Source organism: Mixophyes fleayi, chromosome 10 (genome assembly GCF_038048845.1).
Source record: "Mixophyes fleayi isolate aMixFle1 chromosome 10, aMixFle1.hap1, whole genome shotgun sequence".
Classification (NCBI taxonomy): Eukaryota; Metazoa; Chordata; class Amphibia; order Anura; family Limnodynastidae; genus Mixophyes; species Mixophyes fleayi.
The window spans coordinates 16,431,039-16,447,757 of NC_134411.1; the positions used below are offsets into that span (position 1 = coordinate 16,431,039).

A 16,719-nucleotide genomic window follows, 5' to 3' on the forward strand; every position below is an offset into this window, starting at 1 on the left:
AAATTGCTTTTTAGATCTATGCTTTTTAGTAAACTTATACAGCAGTAGATGACATTCTGCAAGGGTTTCAGTTTGTTCTCAGTCTATCTTATGTCACCCAGGAAGTTTATCAACATTTGACCAGTTTGATGCCTCAGATTTGCAAGTCAAACAACAAAATAAGCAATGCTGAGCCAGACGTTGAAACATTCAAATTATTTTATATTTAACCTTATATATATTTATAGAACGCTTAACATTTACTATTTACATGAACACGTTTAAAAAATGGCGAAGGAAAGAAAAATGTAATGGATAGAAGTGTCTAAATGTTTGCACTAGTATTTTACAGATTGGCATTGTAGCTTCCATTGCAGTAAACTCCACTTAAAACCTTTTAAAATAATAAAAAAAGAAACCTTTGGTTTCCCAAATAGTTTTTTTTTGCAATGGGCAACAATACAGAAAGAGGCAAAGTGCATAGAATATTTTAATGAGCTATACGAGTACAGTTGTGCTTCCGAGGGGCAGAAAGATGCATGGGAAAATGAGCAGAAATTTCTGCACCGTATTAGCCAGCAAAGTGCGCAGCCGGAGACGATGCCCGGTGGCACCTCTCGGCTAACTGAATCTGCCTATTAATGCCTTATTGGTGTGGAAAGGTTAACATCATGTATAGGTTATAATGCCCAGTATGTATTACTTACAGTTTATATCTATGATGGACCGACTGTGGGTCTTCCTGTGAATTTCCAAATTTAAGTCTACTTACCATCCATAGCCTAGAAGACTTGGAAAGTTTTCCGTGCTCCTCAAACATCCATCCATGGTAAGACAGAAGCTTTTTGAGGGAATAGCGCATTGTTGCTATGAGGGCCACCCACAGGCCTGTTCCAAAGATAACACCACTGACAATTCTCCGAGTCTGGCAGGTCATGTAACCGCTGTGGGAATATAAAAATATAATTACATGCTTGTAGCCCAACAACTGACATTTTCAGTAGATTGCTGAACCCTAAAACTGACATTTTCAGATCTGAACCATGTAGGTAAAATACATTGTTCACAGCTAACCTGACTCTCCGTGGCAGTAGTACCTCCTACACTCTATTATAGCCAGGTGAAGCCCCTCCCACAGCTTTAAGGCAGTGTCCTGATAGGATCTGACATAGCCGTTAAAATCGCTCAGCATTTTGTCCTAAGGGCAGTAGAATATCCATACAGGTCAGCTCAGAACCAGTACGAAGTCAAGAAAACAAGTAGAGGTCAAGTCAGGTGGCAATCAAACAATAGTGTGGGAATTCAGCAGGGCCAAAACTCAAGGGTGAAAAACCACAGATCAGCCAGCACAAAGTGCTACATGAGTGTATACAGGGGAACAGGTGAGTGTACAACACCTACTTGCCCATGACACGATTGAAACTAGCTTTATAAGGAATGCTCTCTGGAACCACACAAATACATGTACATTGTCGTTGTGCTACAATACATGTGTGAAGAAATGAAGTTTCCCTGTGTTTTGCAAATGAAAATGGCAATATCATAGAATAGTTAATTACAGCTCAGTTTCCAAGTAAGCTTTCCCCTATTGTAATTTGAGATGCTCAGGCAAGGTTTCCCGAGAACCGAATATACCCGAACTTAACAGATCCGAGTTCAAGCCGGCTCGGTACCTTCGCGCTTTTTGGATTTGAAAAAGAGGCAAAACGTCATTGTGACGTTGTCGGATCTAGCGATTTTTGGATTCCTTTTTAAGATCCAAAATAACGGTGGGTGGGAGGGAGGGCGGACCCCCATTTGTCTTTTCTGCCACTGCTGTGTGGCAATGTGTCCTAGATGTGCTAGGAACGGCCGTGTGTTTGTGTCATTACTCTGTCGCTTACCGTCAGGTCGCTGCAGTATTTGTCCGAAAGTGTATGAAAATATTGTGATCTGTGAGGTTGTCAACATGGACTGCAAATGACTTGAAATTAGTGTTATTGAGGTTAATAATAATGTAGGAACAAAAAAAAAAAAAGAGAGCAAAATTATGTGATTTTAGCATATTTTAGGATTTTTTCAAAAAAATCCAAAACCAAAAACACATGAGGGCGGTTTGGCCAGATCCAAAACCAATTCACAGGGGTCAGGGAGCATCTCTAACTGTAAAAGTAAGCAGTGTCATGAAAGACCACCACACAAAAGATAATAAGTAGTCAACATGAATTATCAGGACTTATCTTATGGAGGAAATATATCTCATTAATAAACAGGGCATTTGATTCATTAACTTGTTCCCAGAAATGTTAAGTAAAACATTAATCTGGAATTGATAAGAGTCCATCAGACAAATCAGGAAGCTTTTTATCAAGGAGCCAGGCTAGAGACGAACCTAATTCGTTAAATATAAATTGCTCCATAAAATGAGTCACTGGATTGGGTTCAAATGAGTGGAAATGCTAATGAATTAACACTTCACACTGGAAAACAAACAACTAAATAAATAGAAAAACACACAAAAATAAAACAAACTAACAAAAACCACAACCTTACAATGTGAAATGCAATCTAAAAATGTTCCCCTATGTTCCACTGTGTCACCTGGGGGGGGGGGATTTACAGACAAAAGTTTTTAGCAGGTTAAACATTTCTTGGGACAAACAAAGCTCAGCTGTAACCCATACCTGTGCAAATTACAATGCACATGTAAACGGAGCTTTGTGTACATACAAAATGACTGGAAGGCACAACAACAAAATGAGACCTCTGCAGGCAACACTAAGAAAACCCTGGAAGCTTAGTAATTATTATATGTGCTAAAGCAATCACATACAGGGAAATCAAAGTTAATGTAGTCACACACACATATATATATATATATATATATATATATATATATATGCCAGCATTGTGTACATATATACCCATTGATATGCCATCAGCAGAAGAATTGCTGTACACAATACAATGAATTCATCTTTCTATATTTTGATGGGGTTTATTAAATTTACCCCTTCGTGTTAGGAGCCGGAGTCATTTTTACAGACATAGATATAATATACAATATATTCTCTGCACCAAGCCAGCCCACATAACATATACAAGCTCATTCACTGCAAACCACCTATTTACAGTCAGTCTGCTGTGCTCTTATCACTTACAGGGTTATTAAGTATTCAAACTTACAGTCGCCTACCAGTGCACTCTTCCGCCTCCATCATCAATCTACAATGTAAAAAGTTTTATGAACTTACGTAGTAGCGAGCGTAGTGTTTATTTTCTCTATTAAACCTAATGATGGATCCACTTTGGTATACATTGATGCCGATGTCACACCGACCACCACGACTAACCAGCTGGAGGGGCTTGATGGGAAGACGCCTGTGAGGATGCCATTCTGTTGGAGAAACGTAACACTGCTTTATTCACAAACAATTACACAAACCCGGATGAGATTAGGAATGTGTTAGTGTTACACATACTTGCCCACTTTTCAAACCTTTCCTCCGCTCCGGGAGGAGAGGTCATGTGACAGGGGGTAGGAAGGGGCATGGCGACACCATTGCGTCACTATAGCCCCTGCCCTCTGCTAGGAAATGGCAAAATTTACAGCACTTCATAGCAAGTGAAATCATGTCATTAAACCCCCCACCATCACTCCCGGGAGGATGCCTATTCTTCTGGAAATTCCGGGAGATAGGCAAATATGGCGTTACACCCACATTTTAAAATCAGACTTTCTGCTGAAAAACTCCCGGCCGCAGTGACTGGGGTTTGTAATAGCTTTTACTGAAGGTTACCGAATAAACAGGCTGAAAGTAATGGTATGAAGTCAAATTCTAATTCATTTACCAACATGCCCAATAAGTATCTGAATGATTTCTATAGGAATATTTTTGGGCATTGTCTTGTTGAGGCAATGCAATGTTTGTCAAATGGCCCAATATTGTGACATCACAACATGTAGCCAGCATAACGGAATCCCAAATGATAGAGTCATAGCTGTACTTTTATCTTCTGAAAGCAGTATTTGTCCTATGCACCAAAATCTAAGGAAAACCAGAATTTAAGTTTGGACGGTCAAATCCTAAAGCTTTGGTTGAACCCAATCTTACCAGCACTTAATTGACTGAATCTCAAACCAAACACTGAATTTGGTGCATCCTTCATAGAAATACATTGAGAGGCAAATGTCAAAGCTTGTAAGCTACAGTACATAATTGGTAAAAGTTACCTTAAATCTAATGAACTTCTTCTTCCAGGAGTGGAGGCCAGAGAGATAGATCTGTCGCAGAGCTTCGTGACTTAATCTTAGGTCAATTCCATCTGGTGTTACTGTAAACTGGAATGCTACAGCCTGGTGAGCTTCTGCCATCTTTACTTACTGTGGATCAAAAAAAATAATAAATAAATGTAAATGTTGCAACGCCAACAATAAGTGGTAAATATGTAATAACATGGCAATACAAAGAGTAAAAATGTCTGTATTCCTTGTGTAGCACAGGCAACCCAAGCGGCCACACATGCGCTTTAGATACCTCCCCTGCAGGCAGAGAACAACATCTGGGACATAGGTGGTGATCAGTATCACCTAAAAAGGATTGGTTGATGAGGTACTCCAGTCCCATTATAAAAACAATCTTTATTAGAGAATTATCTTAAAATCAAATAACCAGGTATCAAAAAAATTCGGCAAATTAATTTAAAAAAAAAAAAAAAAAAGTCATACAGATTGAAAATTAAGTGACAAAGATATAAAAAAAACCTTCCGGGAAGCCGGTCACCTAAAATAATATTGTTGTTAATAATCTTAGGATATGAGGATAATTGAAATGAATGTATCCACGGATATTGGTTCTGTATTATATCAATCAAAAAAACAGTCTTTATTACACACATTCATAAATATGTTATATTTTCCTCATACCTTATCCTAGTGCATCTACTCCAATGAAATAGTCACAGTATCTATAGTTATAGGCGCTGTAAGTTTAATTACTAGAGTTCAAAGCAAAAATCCCACTAAATACTGACCAAAGGGTCTATGGTATAAAGATAAGGGGCCCGATTCATTAAGGATCTTAACTTGAGAAACTTCTTATTTCAGTCTCCTGGACAAAACCATGTTACAATGCAAGGGGTGCAAATTAGTATTCTGTTTTGCACATAAGTTAAATACTGACTGTTTTTTCATGTAGCACACAAATATCAACTTTAAATTTCAGTGTACAAATAAGCTATCAAGTGTTTGTGTGCTACATGAAAAAACAGTCAGTATTTAACTTATGTGCAAAACAGAATACTAATTTGCACCCCTTGTAACATGGTTTTGTCCAGGAGACTGAAATAAGAAGTTTCTCAAGTTAAGATCCTTAATGAATCAGGACCTCAGGTGTTCCCTAGTTGCAATACGTATTTATATAGCACTCTAACATGTCCCATCCAATTCCTATTGAGCATAGGTATTACACATAGAGCACCCTAAGTATTTGAGAAGGAAATAGTCAGTGCCATAGAAACAGTCCCTTGTGAAAAATGACGCTGATATCATTAGTCATTACTTGTGGGCACAAACTATTCCCATGGATCCCCTAAAGTCGCGTCATACTATATATTCATTGTAACATCTCCCAGCATGCACTGGGGCGAACGAGCTGGTGAAGTGGCAGTTGAAAACGGCAGTTGAAAACAGCAGTTGGAATTCTGAGCGGAACCGAGAGGGACAGGCAGCAGTGGGGAGAGGAGATGGAGCATGGAGGAGAGGAGAGGAAACAGCACTGAGTAAGGGCCACGGCGGTGATGAGAGAGACCAGCGCTGTATAGCCGGAGCAGAGAGCCATAACCGGAGACACTGTAAGTTGGACTGCTGTGAGAGACCTGAACAGAGGAGTAAAGAGAGAATGTCTGGTAAGAACCAATGTTTCTTATACTGTTAATATGATTGTGCCATGTTATTATCCAGGTAGGGAACAGTGGGGAGGACTGAAGAATATTGTATTATGTCCTTTTGCTGGACTGAGATATATTAATAAGGGTGAAGTACAGGGACAGTCAGCTAGGGGAAAAATACTAAGGGCTAGATTTACTAAGCTGCGGGTTTGAAAAAGTGGGGATGTTGCCTATAGCAACCAATCAGATTCTAGCTGTCATTTTGTAGAAGGTACTAAATAAATGAAAGCTAGAATCTGATTGGTTGCTATAGGCAACATCTCCACTTTTTTTAAACCCGCAGCTTAGTAAATCTAGCCCTAAATTTAAACCGTGATCATCTGCTATCTGTGAGAAAGCCATATAACTGAATGGTGAGGAGCCAGCCAGCTTTCATTAAAGGGACTATGTTTACGCCCAATAGGAATAGAGAACACAGCGGGGTTGTACATTGTGTTTTGCATTTGTGCGGATTTGGGATAACAGACAAGGTGCAATCTGACAAAGTGCGCTTTGTACAATTGCTGGGAGAAAGCAACTGTTCATTGGTAGAGAGTAATATCGCAAAGTGCCACTGTGTGGGATTATCGGTGTTAAATTCAAATTGAGGAATACAGGGAGCAGTGACGTTGCTCTGTGCCATTTGCCACTGAATGTTTGTTTAAACTGCCACTGTATAGAGACTGCATACCCATATATCTCTGCTTAACATCCAAATGTACTTGTATAATGTGTTTACAAAGTTAAAGCAGCTGTGATAGAGTATAGTGTATATAGTTAGTGATAGTTATCGCTGTTAGAGAGATACTGAAAGGTAGTTATTAGAAGGTATTGTGGTACCTCTTAGCTACAGCAAGCTAGTGAGGACTGTGTAGATTATATATTAGATACTAATAAGTATTGTTTCAAATTATCTGTGACCATTTGTTTGAACCAAAGTCAATCTATTTTTTATATAAAATCTACTAAAAAAAACAAAAACAAATAAAAGCACTTTAGAGGTCCATGCCTCACTAATACACGTGCTGGTGTGGCTTCTAAAGACCAATTTGGTTTGATATATTTCCTTTGTGTGTTCCTGTGGTCCAGTGTAGAGGGGCAGAGGGTTCCTTGGTCTCTCTCTGCTAACTCCAGAACACGACCCCCACGATGACCCTACAGTACTTAGGACCAAGGTAGAATACAAGGTAAAGAATCCATTTGCAGATAGGACACACAAACACTAGTACACACACCCTAGTCGAGGAAAGGGGGTGTTACACTTGTTTAACAAAACCTGTGAAGAGAGCTGCTTTAAAACACAATATACAGATAGAGTTGGGTAACTGGGAGATAATTGGTGTGACAGCACTGATAAAATGTACCACGTTGTGCCATACTGGATCTGTTCTCTTAAATATGATGTGTATGCGAGTGTAGAAAGGAGACAACGGGCTAGATTTACTAAACTGCGGGTTTGAAAAAGTGGAGATGTTGCCTATAGCAACCAATCAGAATCTAGCTATCATTTATTTAGTGCATTCTACAAAATGACAGCTAGAATCTGATTGGCTGCCATAGGCAACATCTTCACTTTTTCAAACCCGCAGTTTAGTAAATATACCCCAACGTGTCATGTGACTAGAACCTCACTGTCTGTCTTAAGCCATGTGTATGTACAGTCAGGTAGCGTAAGAAAAGCAACCACCATTGATGCAAAAATTCTACTCAACGTACCAACACTATCCCTAATGCAGTCAATAGGACACTTTATAAAGGCACAATATAGAATGTAATTTGACAGTGTGTGTACGCAAAAAGCTTCCAAGCACTGGATTTCAGAAGCTGAAATGATTATTAGTTTACAAAAAAAAAAAAAAAGTGGTCCACCACAAATAATGTAGTTACAAGAGACCTAACTGCACAAGAAAGTGCAGGCTAGATATTCATTTTGACTGCATGGTTTTCCTTTTGATCCAGCTTCACCTGCTAGCTCAGATCTCCTGACAAAGTTGAGAAATCAAAGGGTCAACCCTACAGACAATACATGTAATTCCTTACACATGACCTAACCTGCATAATTTTTATGGAGGCATCATTTACAGCCTTTTTAAAGTACATAGGACCAAAATGTGCATTAGAGACATTAAACAGAAGGGAGTATAGGTTAAAAGGATATTGTACTGAACACTAATTATTTTTAATTAATCTTGTCACCTATACAGAGTAGATATATGTGGACAGGACCAATAGTAATGAGAATGTAGTCTAACAAATCACTAGGAGCCAGTGGCATCAGTGAGGCACTTCATGACCAATATTGATGAAATTCCTATTAAAATTGATAAGCCATATTCTCACTAACACTAGTCCAGCCCACTAAATAGCTACCACCACTGTTTGTAGGTGACAGAAGGTCTTTAACACAAGAGTATGAATGTGAAAAACTGTCTGCGAGATTGTAAAAATACAATCAACAATTCTATGTCATGGTACTTTGGCCCGGCATGGCGGTAGCTCCCATTTATATTATATTATTAAAGGTAGATATGCAAATATAGTTTCTCTGTAAAGAATGACTCATGCAAGGTAAGATTAGGGCAGCAATTGAACTTTCCAACTTGTAATAGGATTAAGATATAATAATGATGCCTAAGCCTTTAAGCATTTTTAAAAACATTCCTTAAACACATATATAAACCTTCTCAGTATTACTTGGTGGTATGTGCACAGAAATGGGGAGAACTATTGGACAAATATGGTTTAAAAACCTGCTACTATAAACCATAGAAACTAGACTCTTACTTTATAAACTGTATTTGAAAGACTAGTTAGAATCAGATTGTTATGGGATACAAACAGCTTCTGTCACATGTACCAGTGCACCGGATATTAAAATTGTTCCCCAGTATGTTTTAAAATATTTCATGCATACCACAACATTTTCTATTCATCAAATGCTCTAAAACTGTAAAAAGAATATAGATTGTACAAAACTGTAGGTTCTGTGTTCACATAGCATGTCCAATAAGAGGAATGAAAGCCTATATTTAGCATGTGGTAAGAAACTTTCCAAATACGGTTACTTTGTAGGACTGAGAGCCCGATTCATTAAGGATCTTAACTTGAGAAACTTCTTATTTCAGTCTCCTGGACAAAACCATGTTACAATGCAAGGGGTGGAATTTAGTATTCTGTTTTGCACATAAGTTAAATACTGACTGTTTTTTCATGTAGCACACAAATATCAACTTTAAATTTCAGTGTACAAATAAGCTATCAAGTATTTGTGTGCTACATGAAAAACAGTCAGTATATAACTTATGTGCAAAACAGAATATGAATTTGCACCCCTTGCATTGTAACATGGTTTTGTCCAGGAGACTGAAATAAGAAGTTTCTCAAGTTAAGATCCTTAATGAATCAGGCCCTGACTTATTAATGTCTAAAGACGACACATTGAGCTCTCTAGGAGATTGATTGTTTCAGAACTTAAAAAGGTAAACCCATCTATACTGAATAATAATAGGATATCTCCCCTCTAACATCTTTCTAATACACCACTATCCAGCATCTATAAGTATTTGTATCAGCCTAACCTATTTTAGCATTTCTAGCAAGCTCCATAATATGAAACATAAGGCTTACGCTCTAACTGGGGAGGGGTAAACATAAGTTAGTAGAAAAAGATTTGTAGCTGTTATTGGATACAGGCACTGTGCTAGTTCCTGACTCCAGGCAATTAAATATCATCATGATGAGGGCTAGCTCCTGGCAATTAATATCCATAGGCAAAGGGCTCATATAGTACGGAATGGTGATGTAAAAGCAGAACTTGAACTTGAAGATTGTATTTTTTTTTTTTTAAAATCTGCACCTCTGCAAAACGGCCAATTCAACAAAACTTGATTTGTGTATAATGTGCTGTGTGGGTGGGGTAGAACTAAGAACATTTATGGCTAAGTTAAGCCAGCGAAACATGCAGAATTTTCAGCCAGGTGTGGCATAAGGTAAATATTTTACAGAACAGTTTTGAAAATGACCCTAATCGCAATGTTCTGGCATTCCTATGATTGTGCTGGTTTGGACAGGGCTAACCAACCAAAACTAACAGTATTCTGTCACATTATTGTGTATTTGTTGTTGCCAAAATTGGGCATGAGACGGGTGGGTAGGGTTGTGGTAACATTGTTTACTGTGCAGTAGGGGTTATACAGGGCTGAAAATATACTGGCTATAGGCAGACCCACCTCAATAATGAGACATGGGAAAATAACGGACCAGGAACAAATTAGGTTGTCCATCAATGCTCCAAAATAAGGAATCCAGGGTATGGCGCTGATGGAGGTAGTGCTGGTGAAGATAAGTAAATGAGTTTCCCTATTTCTATCATAAATGACCACAAAATATCATAATGTCCAGATGTGGAGTTATAGGTAACCAGAAAGATTTTCAAAATGATGTGGCATTGTCTAATGGAATAAAGCAATTCAATATAACATCAAGCAGAACTTGCTAGTCACTAAGTCACGCGCTGCCCCACATGGGATACATACTGGCCAGTTTTAAGTATTAATTCAATACAAACTGGGCAGAAGGATGCTTTGCGGCCTGTATCTATATTGAAAAATTAAGTGCAAACGGTGCAACATAAGTAGAGATTATCTAGATTAACAGGAATGTCAACAGTAACTCGAACTTCAGTGGTTTCTTGCCGCAGGAAAAATCAGTCTGCGCGTATTATTCTTCCAAAGTACAACTGATGCTGGCCAAACTGCATTGAATTGTTTCATCTTACAAAACAAATAAAGGGCTTCAGAAAAAAATTAAAGGTCTGTTTGTCTGCTACTCGATATCACTTGTTGGTTGGATTTTCATTTGGGTGGATAATCCACATTCCCAGCTTGCAGTCGATAAAGGAACAGTAAGGACTGTGGAAGCCAGAATGGAAAATTTTATATAAACAAATTACCTCATCAATTTGGTACGAGAACAGAAGGCAGAAATCAGACAGACCTTTTCATGCCTTTACTGAATTTTTTAAGTAGGTTGGACACTTTGTGCTATTCTTTCTGTAGGCCAGATTCACTTGGAAGTTGGCGCTGGAAGGTAGAAGCTGGTTTGTAGCACACAGAACTTTTTAACAATATTGCCAAAAGACTTGTCTATCATCCCATCTATAACACAAGGAAGGACCATCAGATTTAAGCCTTGATCCAGACTAGAGAAAATGGATAAATCCAGTGAAGGGAAGCGGTTTAAAAAAACCCCCCAAAAAACGGACAAGGAACCTCTCTCACATTTTTAGACTCCAGTTTAGCTGTAGTGCGAACATTAAGGCTTTCTTGGAGCATCTTATTTTTTCCTAGGAAAACCTTTACAGATTTCAGTTCACTAAGTAACACCAAGAAGTTTTGATCTTGGACCTGAAATAATCTGGTACGTTGTATTGATTACTTCAAGCACATCCTTAAGGAGACAAAAAATTACCATGAAGCCGTTCTACGGAAGCATTTAGGCAATCTGTTGCAGTGCGTTTTGGTAGGCACAAGGTCTGGATGTGCAAATATAACCACGTCATCATTTATATAGCGCTAGCAAATTCCGTAGCACTTTACAATGGGGACAAACATAGTAATAGAATATTCTGGGTAATATAGACAGAGGTAAGAGGGCCCTGCTCTCAAGCTTACAAACCACATCCTAACTCTCTCATAAATCTCCTACAGCCCTTCCCAGAGAAAGCCCCTCACTGAAAAATCTGACTTTGCTCTTGCAATATCTGCATTTTCTTTAGCTGCGCATGCAGGATTTTTAAGTGGGGGGCCCCTCCGAAAAAAAATAGTGAGAGAGCGGCACTGTATTGTACAGCAGCCGCGGCGCTGTCAAAGAAGCGTTTGCGGCGGCGCATCGCGGATGCTGTACAATACAGTGCCGCTATGCGTGCGCCCCTGGTCATATTATACAGCTATTAAAATCTGAATACAGGGCACCAATAAGATTCTGCAAATATCCCATCTGAGAAATGCCTTTGGATTTACCTAGTGCCAAATGGTGAGCAATGCAATAAAAATGCACAGATATGGGAAACAGCACTTGTAGCTTTTTTTCCTACACCCTATTATGACATCTGCACAAACAGCAGGGCCTATGATTTTAGTGACAGAAATGTCCTTTTTCTTCAAAACGTGGTCATTTACATAAATACATGGGCTTTTTTTTTTCTACTTGAGTGTTTCAGATAGCACCAATTCCACTTTAAAAAGAGTTTGAGGATGAAGGTTCATTTTGATCATTGGTTTAAATCTTGATTGGTACATTCTTCTTTACCTATTGTATACAATGCTTTGAAAACTGCCATCTCCCCAGCACTAACTTAGTTACACCCTACTTGAATTTGTTGGGCACAACGGGCCTGATTCATTAAGTAAAGTAAGGCTAGGTACACACTGGAGAATTTTCCCATTGACGAGTTATCTACAATGAGTTCACCTTTAACTGAAGGTCCAATGGCTGGGACGATTAATGCGAACACACTAGTCTCGTTTTAGACGATTAATGAAAGACCAACAGTCTGGGCAGCGAGTTTTCACCACCATATTGTCAGGAGAAAAGATTAAAATTTTGAGGAACTATCGACAGTTGCTCGTGGATCGATCAGAAACTTATACACACTAAATGATTGTTAGGTGATTGGTCGGAAAATATTCAACAGTACGACCAACCAAATGAGCGACAATCGACACTTTGGAACGACTTTTGACCATTGTGTCAATATACACAGTAACCCGAATTCCGACCGAATGGTCATGTCAGCTGAGTTGCCCAATTATTGGACGAAAATGCTTCATTTGTACCTAGGGGTGCAAATTAGTTTTCTGTTTTGCACATAAGTTAAATACTGACTGTTTTTTCATGTAGCACACTCATATCAACTTTAAATTTTAGTGTACAAATAAGCTATCAAGTATTTGTGTGTTACATGAAAAAACAGTCAGTATATAACTTATGTGCAAAACAGAAAACTAATTTGCACCCCTTGCATTGTACCATGGTTTTGTCCAGGAGACTGAAATAAGAATCCGCTTCATTTAAGATCCTTAATGAATCAGGCCCAAAATCTTTATAATGCTCTCTGAAAACCCATCTCTTCTCTAGAGCTTACCCTATTGCTACCCAATACTGCACATGCTAGTACACACCATCACAACCGTCCCAATCTCCACTCTGAGCCACATTCGCTCCTCTCGTCTCAACTTTGCCCTTTTCACTTAAGGTTGTTAGCGCCCTCATAAGCTGGGCCCTTCCTACCCTTTGTTTTCATGTTTATTTATTTTGTCAACCTTATATGTACCTTTTCTATATATGCCGTTTTCCCCACTGTCCAGCATTGTGGCCTTACAAATCAACAACAATATATAAAGTTTAATAAGAAGAATTTGTTCTGCATATGATTCACTTCTTGCATTTTGACACACATGCTATTTTTGATTATTAACATTATAATATAAATTTATATCTAAAATTATCTTCATGGCTGTAATTGTCCAGTTTCTAGGTGCACTTTGATCAATGTTAAATAAATAAATCATATCTGCTAACATTCTGTTTAACACTTCTTCATTACTGCATGTTAAGATTTGCTGTAAACACTGTCATAAAGTTACTTCATTGCATTCATCCTACAATGGCATGATGACGTTGACACAAGTTTATGAATTACATAAAGTAAACACAAAACATTATCCTGCCAGCTCCTGACAAATTATTGTGCAAAGAACATAAAAAAACGATACACATCTATTTATATTGGAGTGGGTGTGTCATTTACTACAATGTGTAAGGAAGTGCTTACATCACAACATGATATGTGCCAAGAAGTTGCTCTTAAGCAGTGGATTGTTGCCCAATACTACTAATACAATCTTCTGGTCCAACCAAAATGCTAAGTGCTATGCTATACAAGTGTAATGTGGATGTATACAGACTTGCATAAACACACGGATATACATATGAAAATGATATACACTCAGTACACATATGCAAGGACATACAAAGACTTCCTAATACATACATTAAATAATTATATATATATAAAAAAAAGAAAAAAAAAAAGATATATATATATATATATATATCTTTTTTTTTTTTTTTTAATTTTTATTAGGCGCTCACAGGGCTTTTTCAAATGTTAAAGAATTTATTTCATAAAAAAAAATCTACGTTTCAGGCTTCACACAGATCTACATACATGAATATATATATGTGTGTGTATATATATATATATATATATATATATATATATATATATATTATACATTCAGTGGCCACTTTATTGGGTGCATCTGCATGTTAATGCAAATATCTATATACATGTATATATAACATACACAGACAGGGGTGGGCTGGCAAATTTTAGCTCTGGGGGCAAGACAACTTTTAAAGGAAAAAAATGCAGGTGGCCCAGCCCAAGGTAGTTCACTATGGGACCGGCCCGGGGACAAATGCCCCCCTGCCCCTGTACACAGACATATCTAGGTAGGTCATATAGGTGTGTGTATACATTTAATATAAACAACATTTTCACAACTCTATATCATCCGAAAATTAGAGGCATTGTACTAACTCTCTGTGCTGCATCTCCATAAAGACAAATAAAACTTCAGTTCCATTTTTACACTGTCACCAAATGACACTTGATCGGATTGACAGGAAAACCAGGGCAACTGGTTATTTTGCCCCCTTATCTGAACAACCCTGTCACTTTTGTATGGATAACATCTAGAGAGGAGATAGTGGCAACAATAATGTGGAAATACAACCTACCAGTAGCACCTTCTAAGACACCATATATGTGTATTCTATTTATAAAGCACCAGTCATTTTACAGTACTGTAGAATGGAAACACAAAACACACACTAACAACAATACAGGAACTGAAAGGACTTTTGCTCAGTGGTGTTTACAGTGTCACATTCTTTATTTTTTTCTCCATATCTACTGTCCTTAAAAACCTTTCCTACACCGTTTACAAATTCCCTTTTTAGTCAAGGACACACCATGATGTATTCCTATGACAATCCCCCGCCCCTGTGCAAACGTCAGACGTTACCAACCCCCAAAATTAAACCACATGACGGCTGCTTGACAAAAAAGTAGGTAAAAGGTCACAGCTTTGCAGAGTATGCTGCTATGAGAGGCTGATGCTCTGGAAGGAACACAATTCAGTCACATTATTCAATGATGATAATAAGCAATTTTTATTTTTTTTGCAATGTAGATTATAGCACCCACCAATCTCATGTTACACAGAAATACATTTCATCCTCAATATTTTATAAAATAATCCTAGTGTGGAGAAATGCATCTCCCAGTCCTACCCTGTTAGAATTAAAATGGATCTATTGTACCAATAAGAAGCTAAAATTAAATAAGTGTAAAAGGGACCTAGACAGAAGAGCTTGCAATCAGATGTTCAATTGTAATATAAATGCTTTAATATATTATTTTTCTTTGCATATTAAAGCATACAATGGTTTTTTAATCTCATACAATAGGACATTCTGTAAACGCCTATACATTGCATAGTTTCACTGTGGCCTTATACTTTAAAAGTGAGGATTTTAAATCAAAGAATAATGCCGGCTGTCTAATGTCATCTGCACCATCAACCTGACATTCAAACATTCACAAATACCATAGTAAGGAGAAGCACCTTAATGAGCCATAATAATGTACAATCTGACAGCAGGGAGCGTACAAACAACTCTGCATCTAATGCCTAAAATAAAATGACATACATATTAGCAACATATCACATGCATCCAGTTCTGTAAAGAAATACTAATAATGTGGAATTATTGGAGGCCTGAATTCATTGACAATTGCCACAACATACAGGCTGTACTTGAACGATGACGCCACCACATCCTTATACACGTTATCTTTGTGTGTAAAGTGTGGCTTCTTGTCACCTAGCCGGTATAAAGTTGACATTTGCATATAGTAAACAGTGTGAAGAATCCACAGCCTTGGCTGCGACAGAAGAAATCACAATGCACTCCAGCATGACACGCGTGGGTATTTGTTTTAAGTAATCAAGCACATTTTTACCTGTCTTTACTTATCTCTTGACAAGCTGCAGCCAGGAGCTCTGCAAACCCCCAACCTCTCTTCCCTGCAACACTCACAGAATGGAAGGTCAGCCCTCTCCAACCCAGCCCAGTCCCTTCCTACTAGAGGGAGGGATCAGCATTGTTTCCTGTTACTGACTACACAAGATGAGGCTTCCCTGCAGCTTGGATGGAATTTCATTCAAACTAGCAAGTGGGATAGATGTAACATTGGCTTCGTTACCCTGATTTGCTTGTTTGTTCTACTCCTTGAGAGGATGTGGAGTTCCAGTGAAGAATTTAACAGAAAAGCAGCCTGTTATTATTACTATTTCATTATCATTTCTTCCAATTCTATACTTTTAGCAGGTGGAATACCTGCATTTATGTAACATATAAATGTTAGTAATTTATTATGGTATTTTAGATTGTCCTGTACCTTTTTGTGTCATACATTATTATTGTACAGAGCTATGTAATATGGTCTATATCATGGTAGACAGAGGCATCTGGCTCAGATGACAGTTTTGGGGAATAAAAATTCAGTAGTCAAAATAAGGCCTCAGAAGTGATTACCGTTGTAGGACTTGTGTTTTGTCTATAACTATCTGATTGATCGCTTGTGATATGTTTTTTTTTTAACTTTGGACTATTTACTGTTGATGCCATTGGCCTACCAGGAAAAGTCCAGGTCAGGTCTACGGCCAATCCGCCTCTGCCTAAAGAATAAGCTCTGTTAAC

The 16,719-nt window shown here is 38.0% G+C and overlaps 1 protein-coding gene across 2 annotated transcripts in view; it reads right to left on the reverse strand.

The window, feature by feature from the left end:
• Window positions 1-16,055, reverse strand: part of CPT1A (carnitine palmitoyltransferase 1A) — a 44,029-nt gene extending 27,974 nt beyond the window's left edge. For both annotated transcript variants that reach the window (XR_012679433.1, XM_075187990.1), the window contains exons 1-4: window positions 15,980-16,055; window positions 4,193-4,342; window positions 3,213-3,355; window positions 752-923 (exon numbers count right to left, since the gene is read on the reverse strand). Coding sequence is in view for 1 of the 2 variants with exons in the window: in XM_075187990.1 (XP_075044091.1) it covers window positions 752-923; window positions 3,213-3,355; window positions 4,193-4,333 (456 nt within the window). In the remaining variant the exon portion in view is untranslated. The remainder of the gene's footprint in view (window positions 1-751; window positions 924-3,212; window positions 3,356-4,192; window positions 4,343-15,979) is intronic.
• Window positions 16,056-16,719: the final 664 nt, after the last annotated feature.